Below are 14,404 nucleotides of genomic sequence, written 5' to 3' on the forward strand. Positions count from 1 at the left end.
TCAGAGACGACCTTTAACGCCCAGTTGGCTCTATCTCCTGAGTTTTTCTAGACAATCCCAAGTCAATCAGAGAAGACTTGATCAGCTAGTTATCTATTTCAGAAACAACCCTTCCCTGCCAGCATTCTTTGCTAATATCTTTTTCTCTGTATACAGCCCTGCAAACATTCAGCATGTCCACAGCTCCATGCTGATGGCACACTGTGCAGGAGCAGAATGCTTATTTGGTTCATTGGGCTGGCAAAATATAGCTCTCCCTTCTCTGGTAACTTCCAGGATTGGCTTTCTTCCCCCAGGTTCACAGCATCCAATTCATGGAGTTCTCGGAAGTGGAGAACCAGGATGACTACTACAGCACAGGAGCTGGCTACATCTACACCCAGGACCAGCAAGGGCTGCACGTCATGTATGACAAAGCTTTAAGCGATCTGAAGGAACTAGAGACAGAACTCCTGCTTGTGGCCAGCCATTACATTGAGAAAGAAAAAGGTCAGAAGTCAAATTTTTTATTAAAAAAATTTTTTTTAATTACAGTTGATATTCAATATTATATTAGTTTCAGGTATGCAGCATAGTGGCTAGACATTATATAACTTACAAAGTGATCCCCCAATAAGTCTAGTAACCCACCTGGCACCACGCATAGTTATTACAATATTATCGACTACATTCCCTACACTGTACTTTACATCCCCATGACTATTTTGTAACTGCCAATTTGTACTTCTTAATCCCTTCGCCTTTTTAACCCAGCTCCCCAACTTCCAGAGGTCAGATTTTTAAAAATCAACCAGCCAAACAAGCAAAAAACACTAAGGGCTCAATCTAACACTTTCCATCCAATAGTATCTGAAAATTCGATAAGCACATATAGCTCCAGAACACATACCCACCCGCCTTAGAGGAGATACAATTCTGTTTCCAGCCCAAGGGCCCCTTTTGTTGGATACTGGTGTCATTTCCGCATCATTCGCTGGGTGCAAAGAATGTCATGCAGCACCCTGAGAGAAGCAAAGCAAGCAAATGAAATTAGTGATTTTTTTTTCTAAGTGACGAAACAAGTGATTGACCTTGGAAAACTGCAGTTAGAAGCAGAGACATCCCTTTATTTCTAGCAGAAAACCACCAGGGTGCAAGAAGATCTGGCTAGGAAAATGCCAGACAAGCACTAGAAAGAGAAATTACACAGGGTAATCAATAACCCATAATCTGTATTCTCTCTTCCTTCTGGCACCACTCACATTTATCTAATTTTAGAAATAGGTGAGGTAAGACTATTGCTCTTGAAATAATATGACAGCATTAGCATTGCATTTGGAAAGAACTTAGAGTTTCTGGATACATTGTAATACCTAAAGGGAAATTTAGCAAGGGTATGTGCTATTTTGTAATATATGACTATAATTAAGGATAATTCATGTTCATATTGTTATAAAATGCTGCTCAAAGAATGTTTGACAACCTTTAAGATCCCAGATGGAATTAATTTAATATATGGTTGAATTCTTTGTCTTATCTTTGCCACAGACCATTTGGGATCTGAATTGTGGGATGCAGTGATGGCATCCGACATTCCGGGGCATTTAATTTCAGCTTTTAGTTTCCTACATACTAATGCATCATTTTTGTTCTTATTAATTTGTAATACAATGCAGCTTTTTCTAGCTGCTAAGAATTTAATTTGATTGAAACACTTAGGAGTCATTGAGCCACATGAGCATCTTTGGACTGAGCTAATAAGTCACTCACTGTGAAATGATGTCCCGGCTGCTGCTAGAGGAATTCCTGATCAAAGTCTTTCTCTTGTTCAGTGCCCACTGTATACTTGATGATTGCTAAATTCAAACTTCAGCACCTGAAAGGCTCTTACTTTTTAATGTTTTCATTTTGAGATAGACCACTTAAAATTTAAAGCACTAATAATGCTGATAGTGAAACCTGACATTAATATAGTGGGAAAATATTTTAGCTGAATAATGACAATGACTACATTTATTGATTTATTTAGTGATTAACATGATTAAAGACTATCTTAGCAACTTCTCTGAAAGATTTTGACTTGAAATAGCAGGTTATACTGGATTTTTTTTTTTAAACCACTAGGGCCCTGTTTTTAGAAGAGAAATGTTTATTTTGCCTTTAAATTTTAGGTTTGAGGACATTTTAGTAAAGATTTATGTTAACTGAATTTGGTTATAATTCTAAAATTAGTCTTTAAAACTAAAATTAAAAAGTAAAAACAAACACGTAGATGTCAACAAGTGTGAACTTAGGGCCTGGTCCTTGCTGATGGCTCTTTAACCAATTCTTGGAAATCCCAGTAACCATTCAGTGTTTTCATTCCTAAGATGGAGCTGACAGTCCAAAAGTGCATTTCTAATAGGAATAGCTGTGTGGAGAGGCCTGACTCTGGTCATTCTCATCCACTTCTCTTCCAGGTCACAAAGAGGACAATGAGTCAAAGGCTGGCCATGCCTGGGGATGGGCTCATGCAGGAGTGGACAGATTTGCTGTGTTGTATGATGTGTGGACTTGGGAAGCAGTTCTCCTAGAAAACAAACGCCAGGTATTTTTGCCTAGAAAACAAAACTTCTGTTAAACATTCTCATAAGAAAGATTTAAAAAAAAAAATCAGTGGGATTTTTAGGGCAGCTCCCAATAAAGTGAATTTTTATTTTATTTAAATAATCTCAGCTAATTACAAGGATATGAGTAATAAGTTTGATTTTTCCTTACTGTGGTAAAGAAATGCAAAGGATACTACTTTATCTTACAGGCATAATTTGTTAGAGGGCTATATAATTTAAATCCTTTTATAATATATACACTTTTAGTGATAATGAATGATGATTCCATTCAAGTTCATTGTCCTGCCAGGCTAAAAACAGATGAACTGACTGACCTTAGTATGGCCTTTAGAAGCATATGCCACCTGTGGGTGGGTGAGAGCAGTTGGTGAAACAAGTTACAATGGTAAATGTAAAGCAATGAAACAGCAAGTTACTAAATCATTGTCCTGTCAATAGTGGTTCACATCCCAGTAATAAATGAAAAACTGCTCTTCATTTGTGTCCTTAGCATGAATTATTAGCCCTTCTGATAATCACTTTTTGGAGTTTATTCATAAAATATTAAATATTTACTTGGTACCAGGTACTGTTCCAGACATTGGGAACACATAGATAAATAAGAGAAGATGACCTCTATCTTTAAGGAATTTCAGATCTGTAAACACTGATCTGACCTCTAAGCAAAATTATAACCCACTGGCCCATCCAAGAGCCATGGGGACCCAAGTGGAGGGAGGGAGTTGCCCTGTGGGGGGCTGTCAAAGTAAGTCTTTCCAGAGGTACAGATATTTAATCTGTTACTAAAAGATTAGTAAGATGTTTCTGTGAGAGAAGGAAATATTCTAAAGCAAAAGAAACAGCATTAGCTATGTCAGGGAGATATAGAATGGGGACGGCAAGCTTGGAGAATGGCGAGAAGACTCCTATGGCTAGGATGGAAAGGCATGCTGAGAAACGAGCTGAACACGTGTTTTAGTTGCAGCCTGTGAAGTGCCTGCTAATCCATGCTACATTTAGAATTTATCTCAGAAGCAAAGAGAAGCCATTGATGAGTTTCATTTGGGTTGAAATACAATCATAGCTTTGCTTTCATATGATAGCTGTCTGGGTGTCAGTGTGGAGAATGGAATAGAGAGCTCCTGGAGAAAAGAAATGCAGTTATTGCAGCAGGGACCTGAAGAGTCAGGGGGGTACCTGCACTAAAGATGTGATGGTGAGACTGGGAAGGAGGAGCAGGCTTGAGGGAATTTTGCAGAAGTGGAAATGGCAGGATCTGAAGACAGGATGTTGGGATGAGAGAATAAGGATGGAATTAAAACGATTTCCTCAGGGTCAGGGAGGAGGCTACTAACTGAAACAGAATGCAGGACACTATAGGGGGGAAGATAGTATTGTGTCTCGGATACAAGGCATGTTTGGGGAGTTTGCTAAAACACAGGTGTGAATGTGTTATGGGTGCTATAGTTTTGAAACTCAGGAGCAGGTATGGGCTGAGGTATGACCGTGGAAGGTGAAACACAGTAATGAGTCAAAATGACTAGAAAAAGCCTGCGATATCTGAAATGGGCTCCAGGGTAACACTTGCCTTTAACGGGAAGGTCATTGAACAAGAACCCATGAGAGAAACAAGGAGAAGCCAAAGAGACTGGTGAGAAAAAGAAGGAACAGTGTTATGAAAACTAATGAGGTACAGGGGAGGGAGTGTTTTAATTAGGACAGGGTGGTTACTAGTGTAGAGTGCAGTGAAACATTGAAAAAGAAGACTTCTAAAAGTAAGAGAGGGGAATCAGCCATCAGGTGGTCATGATCAGCTTTGCAGGACTTTCGGAAGAGTGACGGAGGTAGAAGCCAAGTGACAGTGCACTCTAATGTGGTCAGAAGGTGGGGAAGTGGAAATGTTTTCTTTGAATTGTTTTTCTAGTAGAATAACTGGTTTATCTACTCTCTGCTCTATTACTCACAGAGATGTAGGTCACCCAATATTTGTAAACAATTGGCTAGGCTTAAAGGGTACAAGCCCTGGGCTTTGAAACCTGTATCTCTTTTCAGAGATAATTGGCCTCTACGAAGTTTGCATCCGCAAACTTGATCTGCCAGTTAGAACCTTATTTTGGTCAACTGAGTGATGAGAGATTTAGACTCCTAGTGTAGTGACTGGAAAGGCTGCATTAAATATAAATAAGACAGAATCCTCAAACTTGGCTGGTTTACTGTCCAGACATGAGTTATAAACAGTCCCCCTTTTCTATATTCTCTCCTCACTTTCCTCTTTTCTAGGCCTCCCATGGAGGCCTAGATGGATTCAATGGCAGAGAAGAATAGAAGGAGAGACAGGACTGAAAAACAGACCAGTTCATTTGTACTTCAGCCTAAGGTTCATTCTCTGCTAAGCTACCAGGACTGTCCACTAGTCTCTTCTATGGTACATGAAATCATTTTAACTTAAAACAATCATTGCAAATACCTCCCTCCCTTCTACCCTGAGAATAAGTTCCCTGTAGAAACTGAACTATCTGCCAAAACTGTAAAATGCAGCCTTCTAAATCAGAAATTCTGTCAAAAGAGCCTATTTTTAATGGATAAACCAGATTTTTATCTAGAGTACAATTGATTCCCCCTAGTACTGATTCCTCTGCCAAGGTTCTTCAGCTGTTTTTGATTGTTAAGTATATTGGAATCGCTAAAGTTCAGAATTGCTCGAACACATTGCATTGTCTTAAATCCTAAAAGTAACCGTATTATGTATAAACATTCATAAAAATGGGGCTGGTGTGAATTTAGGTAGATTAAGAAACGCTTAGAGAAGCAAGGCTTCGGTTATACCAGATCATAAGTGACACATGTACCAACTGCTAATTTTCTCCACAGCCACCAGAGGACACAATTTTGGGGTGATTTGAATTAGTGTTTGGAGCACTAACAACAAAAATTCTGTGACAGGTTGCATCTAGCATTGATTTTCTGTTTTGTGCTTTCATTTGACCTAAAATACTATTTTTTAAATTTAAGACATAAAAAAAAAAGGCTGAGGCAAAAATCATTTAAACATAGTAAGGTTTGAGAGTATTACTGTTGGCTATTTTTCTATTTTCTCCAGTATTCGATGCCTACCATCAATGTGTACCACATATACTTTTCCCTGAGAGTTGGCCTTTGACACACACCGGTGACATTTGACAGGCTAGAAAGATGACTTAGACAAATACCAGCCCAGAGCTTAAATGGAAATGGGCTAGTTAACAAACAGATAATAAATAGAACCTGTGAGGTGGAAAGATCACAGTCCTATCCCTGTGGGGAAAGAATTCATAATGAAATTATGCTGGGGTCCATCTGAAAGCTTCTCAACTTTAAAGCAAAACTTTAAAAAGCCTTATCAATTAAAAAAAAAAAAAAAGCAAATTTTCCTTCTCAATGGCTAGGGTGGCCAGGTAAAATATGACAAATTTAACTAGATGAACTGTATTTTTATTTGCTAAATCTGGAAATCTTGTCAACAACAAAAGTGAATATGGCGATTTAGCACCGACCTGTGCAACTTGGTATCACCAGATTGGAATCGCCAGCAGGAACCCTCCCCAGAAACTTACTCAGCCAAACAGCCAAACAATAGGGCTCTTTGTACAAAAACAGGTCAAGGCAATACAAATGCTGCAAACTAGCTCCTGGGATTGGCCTGGCACAGCCAAAAAGGTTCAGGTTAGTCCAGAATGATTTAGGGAAGTAATTGTTTCTTTCCTAATCTCCCCCTAGGCTATATTGAGTGACCACCGTCCTACCACAACTAGTCACTTCTTCATTTCTGCTTTGTCTTCTGCTATATTGTCTTCTGCTATATATCCACAGTAGAGCTCTGTGGATGGAGCAAGGCAATGTCGATCACCCTGCAAGGCAAGGGGATCTCTATCATCCTTCATTTCATTTCACCCTGAGATGTGGGGTGTTTAACCTATAGAATACATTCTGTGTCCTGCGCTTTTAGCCTCCTTCAGCCGACCTAATGTCCCTTGACCAAACTTTCCTAAAGGACATCTGCATAATCAGATGCTAAATAAAGCACCCCAGCCTCTCCCTCCTTGAGCCTTAGCATTAAAACCCTCAGGTACTGGATGTCTATTAGTAAGGCAGTATTTGATTTCTAGTCTGCTATTGATCCTTTAGTGTTCACCTTCCATGGGAGTCTCAGAAGCCACGATTGGCAAGATGGAGACACTCCTGACTTTGTACTGCATGCTTCCTTTACCCCACTTTGCCTCCTGTGCTGTTGCCACAGGTAATAGTGCTTACACTTTCTCAGTTCTTTCTGGTTTTGCGTTCTTAGCTATGGATTCCACACAATGAGAGGGGCTCTTTATCTCCTTTTAGGAAATTCCTTAGTTTGCTAAGAAGAAGACTGACTTCCTGACCTTGAACCACCAGGAAGATCAATACCCAGGGAAACAAAACATACTCTTTCTCTAATGCATTTCTAAGTGTGCGAGGATGTCCAGTCAGTAGAAATTGCGTCCTCAACAGTTCACTCATTACTGCCGGTTAATGCACACACTGGGCAGGCCTAAGTGTCTTTGGTGATATGGTTACCATCGGAGCCGAGGCCTTTTAGAAGCATGATACCTCCATAAGAGGAGCTAGTCAAAGAAGGCTATTTGGGGAGGGATATCTTGAGCTAAAACTCAGTGGGAGAATGTGTTGGATTAGTCCTACAGAGAAAAGGAATTTGTTGCATTGTAAACCCAGGGGAAATAAAAGTTCAGAAGCTTCCAGTCAGAGCCGATTAATCAATTTATCCATCAGGCGCTACAGACCACACATGTTTAAGCTCTAAGAACTTTTCAGGGACCATTGATAATGTTTGAGATCTCAAGGGAAAAAAGACATTACTTCGAAATATGTGAAGAAAATATAAACTAGGCATCAATAAACACTTAATTACATGTCTGTAAAATGTAAAACCTTTGTTAACTGAGCACTTGTAAACATCTCATTACACATGAAAACAATTTATAGATGAGATTTTCTCACTTTATAAGAATCCCCAAGTATATACTGCCCAGAAATCATAACCAATGATTACTTAAATGTGTCGCTCATGGCCAAAGAATTCAAAAAACAAAATTAAACATATCATTTAAGATTTTTACAGAAAACAAATTTGATTGATATGTGAGTACATTTTAATATTTGCTAACATGTGGTACAGGGTCTCCAATGGTAAATGTCTACGGCCAATGAAGGTTTTAAAACAACCCTAAAACAGTAATTATGTTGTTAGGAGCTACTTACTTATCTTGTCCTTAAGTCCCTGTTTGGAATTCCAGCCCAGGGATCTCTGAAGAGCTTTTAATCATTAGCACCATGACTAATCACACACAGAAAGAATATACACACAGAACAGAAATTCCTTAAGCCCACATACAAATGTAAAAGCAAAATGAAGAGCATCTCTTTCTGAATTCCCACACTAAGAACCCTTTTCAACCATTAGGGACTGGAAACTTTCTTTGGTTTTTAGAAAAGACTCGTGAATTCCACAAGAAAAGGAGCTCCCTAGAGGCCCTAGAGGCCCTTGAGAGTTCTGGACCCCGAGCCCTTCCTAGTGGAGTCCAGTCTACAATAAATGCCTATGTATCTTGGGGGACTTTCCCCCTCAGCCTTCCATTCTGCCACACCCACCATCATTTCTACGTCGCGAGGTTTGGGCAGACTATTACAGAGAAGGGTCTGGGGATGTAGAACAGGGGAGGAGGCTGCCTGCCTATGTTTGGTGAAGGAGTAAAATGGGACAGGGAGGATGGGTCTGTGAAGAGAGGTATGAAAGATAAATAAATTTGATGAAGTGACATCGAAGGCACTGTCATTGGAACTTATAATCATTAGATATTGTATTATTCATTATGTAACCCCCCCCTTTTATCTGTGGGTTTACTAATTGCTCTGAGTTGCACTGGTGCTGCAGCTGCCGGCAGCAGGCTGGTACCCAGAGGATCAGTGCCACGTCTCTCCTGCTGGTGCCCAGGGTCTTTCTAAAGCATCGAGTGAAAGAGCGAGGCCTCACCTCCCTTTGCTGGGCCCTAGGGCTGCTTCTGCTATTCCCTGACTATTAACCTTATTTGCAGCTTCTTGACAGTTACTTTGAAGCCTATCAGCATGTGTTGGATCCTGAGGAGAGGTTTGCTTTAGCACAAGTGATCACCGACATCATGCACAGGGGCCCAAGGTTTGATCTCAGCCACCCTTATTTCATTAAGGCCTACCAAGATGAATGCGCCTGCCTGAGGCTTCACCTGCAGCTAGTGAGGGGTATCCTCAACCAGCACGTGAGTACAGTTTGGGTTTTAAAATATTACATGTGAGAAGAGGATGGGAAACATGGTCAGGACTAAAAATAGTGGGGTTTTTTCTCTTTTTTTAATGTGGCTCCGGAATCTGAGTTTTCTAGGGCGGCATGTACAGCATGTTTATTTGTAAGCTCATTTGCTTTGTTAAATTCCAAGCATAACTACAATCTTCAAAGGAAGTTTCTGACCCTAATCACATTTAATGGTCCACAAATTGTTTTCATTAGATTATAGAGTGAAAGAAAGAGTAAACATACCCCTTTATAAGGTATTGATGTATAAAATTATATATTTTTTAAAAATGTTGTGACTATTTTTAGAACATTAAAGGGAACAATCACCATGTATATCCTCTGGGGAAAAGCTAGTGGCAGGAAGTAAGTAGGGGATAAAGATTGTTGCAGTATCTTTACCTTAGGCCTGGTTAGAATTTTTTCTTTGTAGTCGATTATTTGACAAAAAGTTTTCTCGTGCCCCTTAAGATGGCCTGAAGTTGGTTACCTTTGTTTTTCTCTGCTGACCCATGGCTCAGACTGAGAGACCAACATGTTCCTGTAAGACTGGATCCTCAAAATTACGTCTTGGTGAAAATGAGTCAAATAATTAAGAGATATAAAAGCATTGATGTTTTCCTCATGCCAAGGCTCATAACTCACATCCATGGGAAAGTTTAACTTTTCTAATTTTAACTTTTATGTTACATTTCTAGATAGAATGTCAGCGGGAGTACATCCAGAGGCTTTGGCGAGAAGGCCATCCAGATGATAGCAATAACTTTGGACTTCCCCTTAACATAATTTGCAAGCAACTTATTTCCATCAACAATAGCTGGTAGGCTGGTGTTGTCTTTATATATGTGACATTTAATCTTCTAGATAAGTTGAGGGTGTGATGCTAGGTCTAAATACTTTTTCTCAAAGCACTTTTCAAGTATTTGGGAAGATGAGAGAAAATAATAGCCACAGAAGAGTGATTCCCTTACACCTTCAGTATCTGTTCGCTTTGTAAGTAACGAAGACTAGGGGGCTTGAATTTAAACTTATGCCATGGAGTGCAGAACCTTCACTCCCTTAACAAGTCCCTAAAAAAAGCAGTTGCTCTTGAAATGCCATCAGAGGTTTCGCACGAGCAGACATATATGAAACTCGGATGTGCTTAAAAGTTTCTCAAAAAGGAATTTATTTTTTATAGCAAGTGCTACCAAAAAGGCTTTTTCAGACTCACCACGTGACCCCCTACCCTTAAAGGAGTAAATTAAATTTATTGAGACCAGAGAGAGTACATACTTTAAGTCACCCCCTTGATATGTAGTATGCCTTCCCATTCCCTTTCGGCCTTCGAGGACAGAAGGAATTGGGAAGTAGGCGACAAAGCCCAATTTGATCTATGTGGCTCAAGAATATGATATCTCTGTTGCCTTCTAATGGGTGGAGAAATTGTCCAGCTCCTTTCAACATCCAACAAATATTTGTTGAGCACCTACAAGTACTAGGCAGTGTGCTAGGAGGTGAAGCCATAGATGTGAACAACAGAGGCATGGCCCTATGCTCCTGTGAAGTGTAAAGGTCAATGGTACAGGCAGTAGATTATGGTATCATCTTGGAGACCAGCAGAGTGTCATAAGATTTCATAGCTGAGATTCTAACCTTGTCTCCTGAAAAAGAGCCCTGAGAGTCCCAAGCACAAGACTATATTTTCTCCACAGACCTTTCTCAGGACTGATTTCTTCACCTAATAAGCTTGAGACACCAGCTATGTATGTGCAACTTGCTATATGGCAAGAGTCTACTGTTTAGGAAATGGTTTTAGGCAGAATATGCTAGCAAGGCCTATATGGATACTAAGACCTGTCGGAATTGCTCAAAAGCAAATAGTATTTGCTTGATAAGTTTCCTTTCCTGCCTTAGGATTGTATTTTTTTAAGATCGAGGACTAAGAGGAATCCATTTGCATAAAGTTAAGGAGTATTTAAGTTCTTTAGTTCTATGTATATATAGAAAGGCCCTTGACTTGTGCTGTATCCTCTATGTCCAAAGGAAAACCCAGAGAAAGCATTTTATCATTTCTAGCCTATTTTATTTATACAATATAACATCTTTAGGGCAAATATGAATGATTTCATCAGTTGTGTGAAGAATTTAAAAATTGGTTTTGTCCATTACTATGTTAAGGAAAAAAGGAATAAAGACTCAGAGATATGTCCCAAAGGAAGATTAAAGTAACTTAGCTCCCCACTTCTAGGGCTGCCCCCCAGATTCCTGAGACTGGTAATCAGAAGACAATGAAGGGCACAGACAAAAAAAAAAAAAAAAAAAAAAGATGAAAAATAGAAACTAACCATGGACATTATTATTCATTTAATATTTAGTCACTTTTGAGTTACTTTGTTTTAAAATATTTGATTTCAATATTGAATGTTGACGAATTTGCTATAAATATTTTAAGAATCTTTTTCTTATTGGGCTTTAAGAATAAACTCTTATGTCTTCCAATTTTAAGAGAGTTCACATTAAAGCAAAGAGCATGTTGTATACTCTGATGGGTACCCTGGACAGCCTCTGAGGCCCCTTTGAGTTCCTAGTTTTGTTTTGTTTTGTTTTGTTTATAATGCCCTAGGTTAAAGGAGCTGTTTTATTGGTCTTTAAAAATATAAAATTTAAATATCTTTGGAAACAAGTTCTTTATTGTGTAAAATTGTCATCAGTTGTTCCTCTTTTTAAGCCCAGCTTTGAAAAACATTTATCTACTGGAGTTCCACCCTTCCTTGGGCCTGGCCTCACTCATCCCCAGAGCCCTCGAGCATCTTCTCCAGGAGGCCCGCCACACCTGCAGGCCCACATCAGCCAGTGGCCTTGCCTTGCTGGAAAGACGCGTACTGTGGCTGGCCCTGGATGTGTGGCTCACCCCAGCCAGGCCCGAGTCCTGGTACAGCACACAGCTCCAGAAAGATGTAGGTTCTCTGAAGGGAGGAGGGGGATCCTTGGCAAAGAGAAGGTTTCCTCCCAGATGTTACTACTTAGCTTTGTTTTGCTGTTTGGCTCTATTCCTCCCTTATTTGGCCAGAGACAGATCATAGTTCTAGGCCTTGCCAATACTTTTATGTAACTTTTTTTCATTTTTGGTCAAAGTTTCTAATTCATCAGAATGCCACTTTAATGAAAATTAAAAGGGAAATGTGCCTAGGTATTTAGGAAGTGTTTTCTGGTTTATTATTTATATTTTAACAATATACATTTTTAATTAAGAGTCCACTAAGACTCTTTCTAAAATTCACTCTTTTTGTCCTGAGCTGAGATCTAGTGAGGAGAAAGAAGACTGAGTGAGGAGTCAAGGTCAGGCCTGCCATTAACTTGCTCTGTGACTCAGAGCAAGTCTCTTAGCCTCTCTGAGCCTCACTTTCCTATTTTGTGACATTATGTTTGTGTATTAGAAAGGGAATGGCAGTGGTGAGCTCAATGATCTCTAAAACCCCTCCAACTCTAATGATCTATGTTTTCAACTACGGCCTGACAATTTACAAGGTGTTTGTAGTTGGATTTTAATTATTTCCTTTTCCTATTAAGGCTGTCACAGTTGAACCTGGGATTCCAATTCAACCTTACTTTGTGTGGGTACTTGCTATATGACAAAGTAACTTTCAAAAGTCTCCACTGCTAAAAATATGTTTTGCATGTCTGGCTCAGCCTCCTATCCCCTCCTTCCCAAACTAAAATGTTATCGTATTTAACTTAACTTTAAGTTGATAAAAATAATAGAATACAGAATTTATCAAAATAGGAAAGAAAAAAAGAAAATCCCTAAGTATAATCACTCAAGTGCGTTTATAATTATTTTTCTATATTTAAATATTTTTCATGGGCATGTTGTACATAATTATATCTCCTGTTTTTCTCAGTTAACATTATTTTATATATTTTTCTATATTGCTAACTAGTCTTTATACTCATTTTTATGGCCACGTAATTCCCTTAAGTGATGAATTATCACTTATCTAGCCATTTCCCTCTTGATGGACATACAAGTAGTTTCCAAAAGTTTCACTTTTATTAAAAATACTATCAGGTACATTGCTATGCTTACAGACTTCTCCATATTTTAAATCAATTTCTTTTGATAAATCCTTAGAAGTGAACTTGCTGAACAAAATTTAAGTCTTTGGATACCTTTTGGCAGATGCCTTCTAGAAGAATTGTGTCAAATTATAATGCCGCCAATAAATTATAAGGGTACCAGTTCTGCTACACTGTACAATATCAGGTGTAAGCATATAATATCTGTGCTAATATATACTTGTGTATAAAAGGTGGCATTACACTGTTAATTTCTCATTTTCTTGCTATTTGTTGAGATTATTCTCCCAAATGTCTTGTCACTAGCTGTATTTTTTTTTTTTTTTTGTAAATTTTCTGTTCTTTCCCTCTGTTTATTTATCTCTTGGAATCTCAATGTCATTCCTATCCACTCACATGAGCTTTTAAAAAATAAAAACTTTAACCCTTTTGCCCATGATATTTTCTGCAAGTATTTCCCACAGTTTGTCTTTTATTTTTAACAGAAACTTATTTTCATATAGTAAGATCTGTTGATCTTTTCCTTTGTGATTTCTTCCTAAATCACAGAAAGCAATTCTCTTCCTAAATCCAGAAAGCAAATCTTCCCCTAGATGTTTCTTATTTGTCTCATATTATTCTAACTTCTTAAGATTTTCATGTTATTTAAAAAATACTTAACTCCTTTCCTATTCCACCTGGAGTGTGTGTGTCTGTGTGTATGTGTTGTAAGGTATGGTTCAAAATTTTCCCCCAAATTACCAATCATGTATCCTATTACCATTTATTGAGGATTCTTTTCACATCGTATTATTATGGTGCCCGATTTTTAAATGTATTTTCAATTCTCTTATAAATGTCTTGAATAGACATGGCCTTTGTTAGATAAATGAACAGATAAGAGAGCTTGTGAACATTTAGGGAGACAAATCATGAAAAGCAGATTAGGGGGTGGGTTCCCAACCTGGGTTCTTGCTGGAAGTGGCATATTAGAGGGTAGCACACAGCAGAGGAGCTGACCTTGGCAGGAGTGTGTTAAAGAACAATGCGGTGATTACAGAAATTGCCCTGAGCTGGCTTAGAGTGGAGGAATACTGTCAAGGCAGTTTAGTCTACTGTAAAACTACTGAACTTGGAATTAGGAAACCTAAAGTTACTTTTGGTACTTAGAAAGTTTCAATGTTACTTCAGATCCCTTATTGATAAAATGGAAATAATGATATCTGTGATCCCTACTTCGCGGGGATCTTGTAAAAATAAAAATGAGTTAATATGTGCGAAAATACTTTGAAATTTTGAAGCTACAATAGAGTGGTGTGTAAGAAAGTATTATTATTATTATCATTGGCCACTAAAATATTTGAAAAATATCAGGGACTTCTATTTCTATTTAGGTTGCCTTTGTCATTTCTATTCTTTATTTTGGCTTAAAATGTTTATAATAATG

The 14,404-nt window shown here is 38.5% G+C and overlaps 1 protein-coding gene across 1 annotated transcript in view; it reads left to right on the top strand.

Annotated features, from left to right (window-relative positions):
• Window positions 1–14,404, top strand: part of LOC107518481 — a 148,465-nt gene that overhangs the window by 52,226 nt on the left and 81,835 nt on the right. The window contains exons 15-19 of the mRNA XM_036220740.1: window positions 297–489; window positions 2,439–2,566; window positions 8,687–8,887; window positions 9,618–9,739; window positions 11,630–11,858. Of these exons, the coding sequence (XP_036076633.1) occupies window positions 297–489; window positions 2,439–2,566; window positions 8,687–8,887; window positions 9,618–9,739; window positions 11,630–11,858 (873 nt within the window). The remainder of the gene's footprint in view (window positions 1–296; window positions 490–2,438; window positions 2,567–8,686; window positions 8,888–9,617; window positions 9,740–11,629; window positions 11,859–14,404) is intronic.

Source organism: Rousettus aegyptiacus, unplaced genomic scaffold, assembly GCF_014176215.1.
Source record: "Rousettus aegyptiacus isolate mRouAeg1 unplaced genomic scaffold, mRouAeg1.p scaffold_m13_p_1, whole genome shotgun sequence".
NCBI classification, from domain to species: domain Eukaryota; kingdom Metazoa; phylum Chordata; class Mammalia; order Chiroptera; family Pteropodidae; genus Rousettus; species Rousettus aegyptiacus.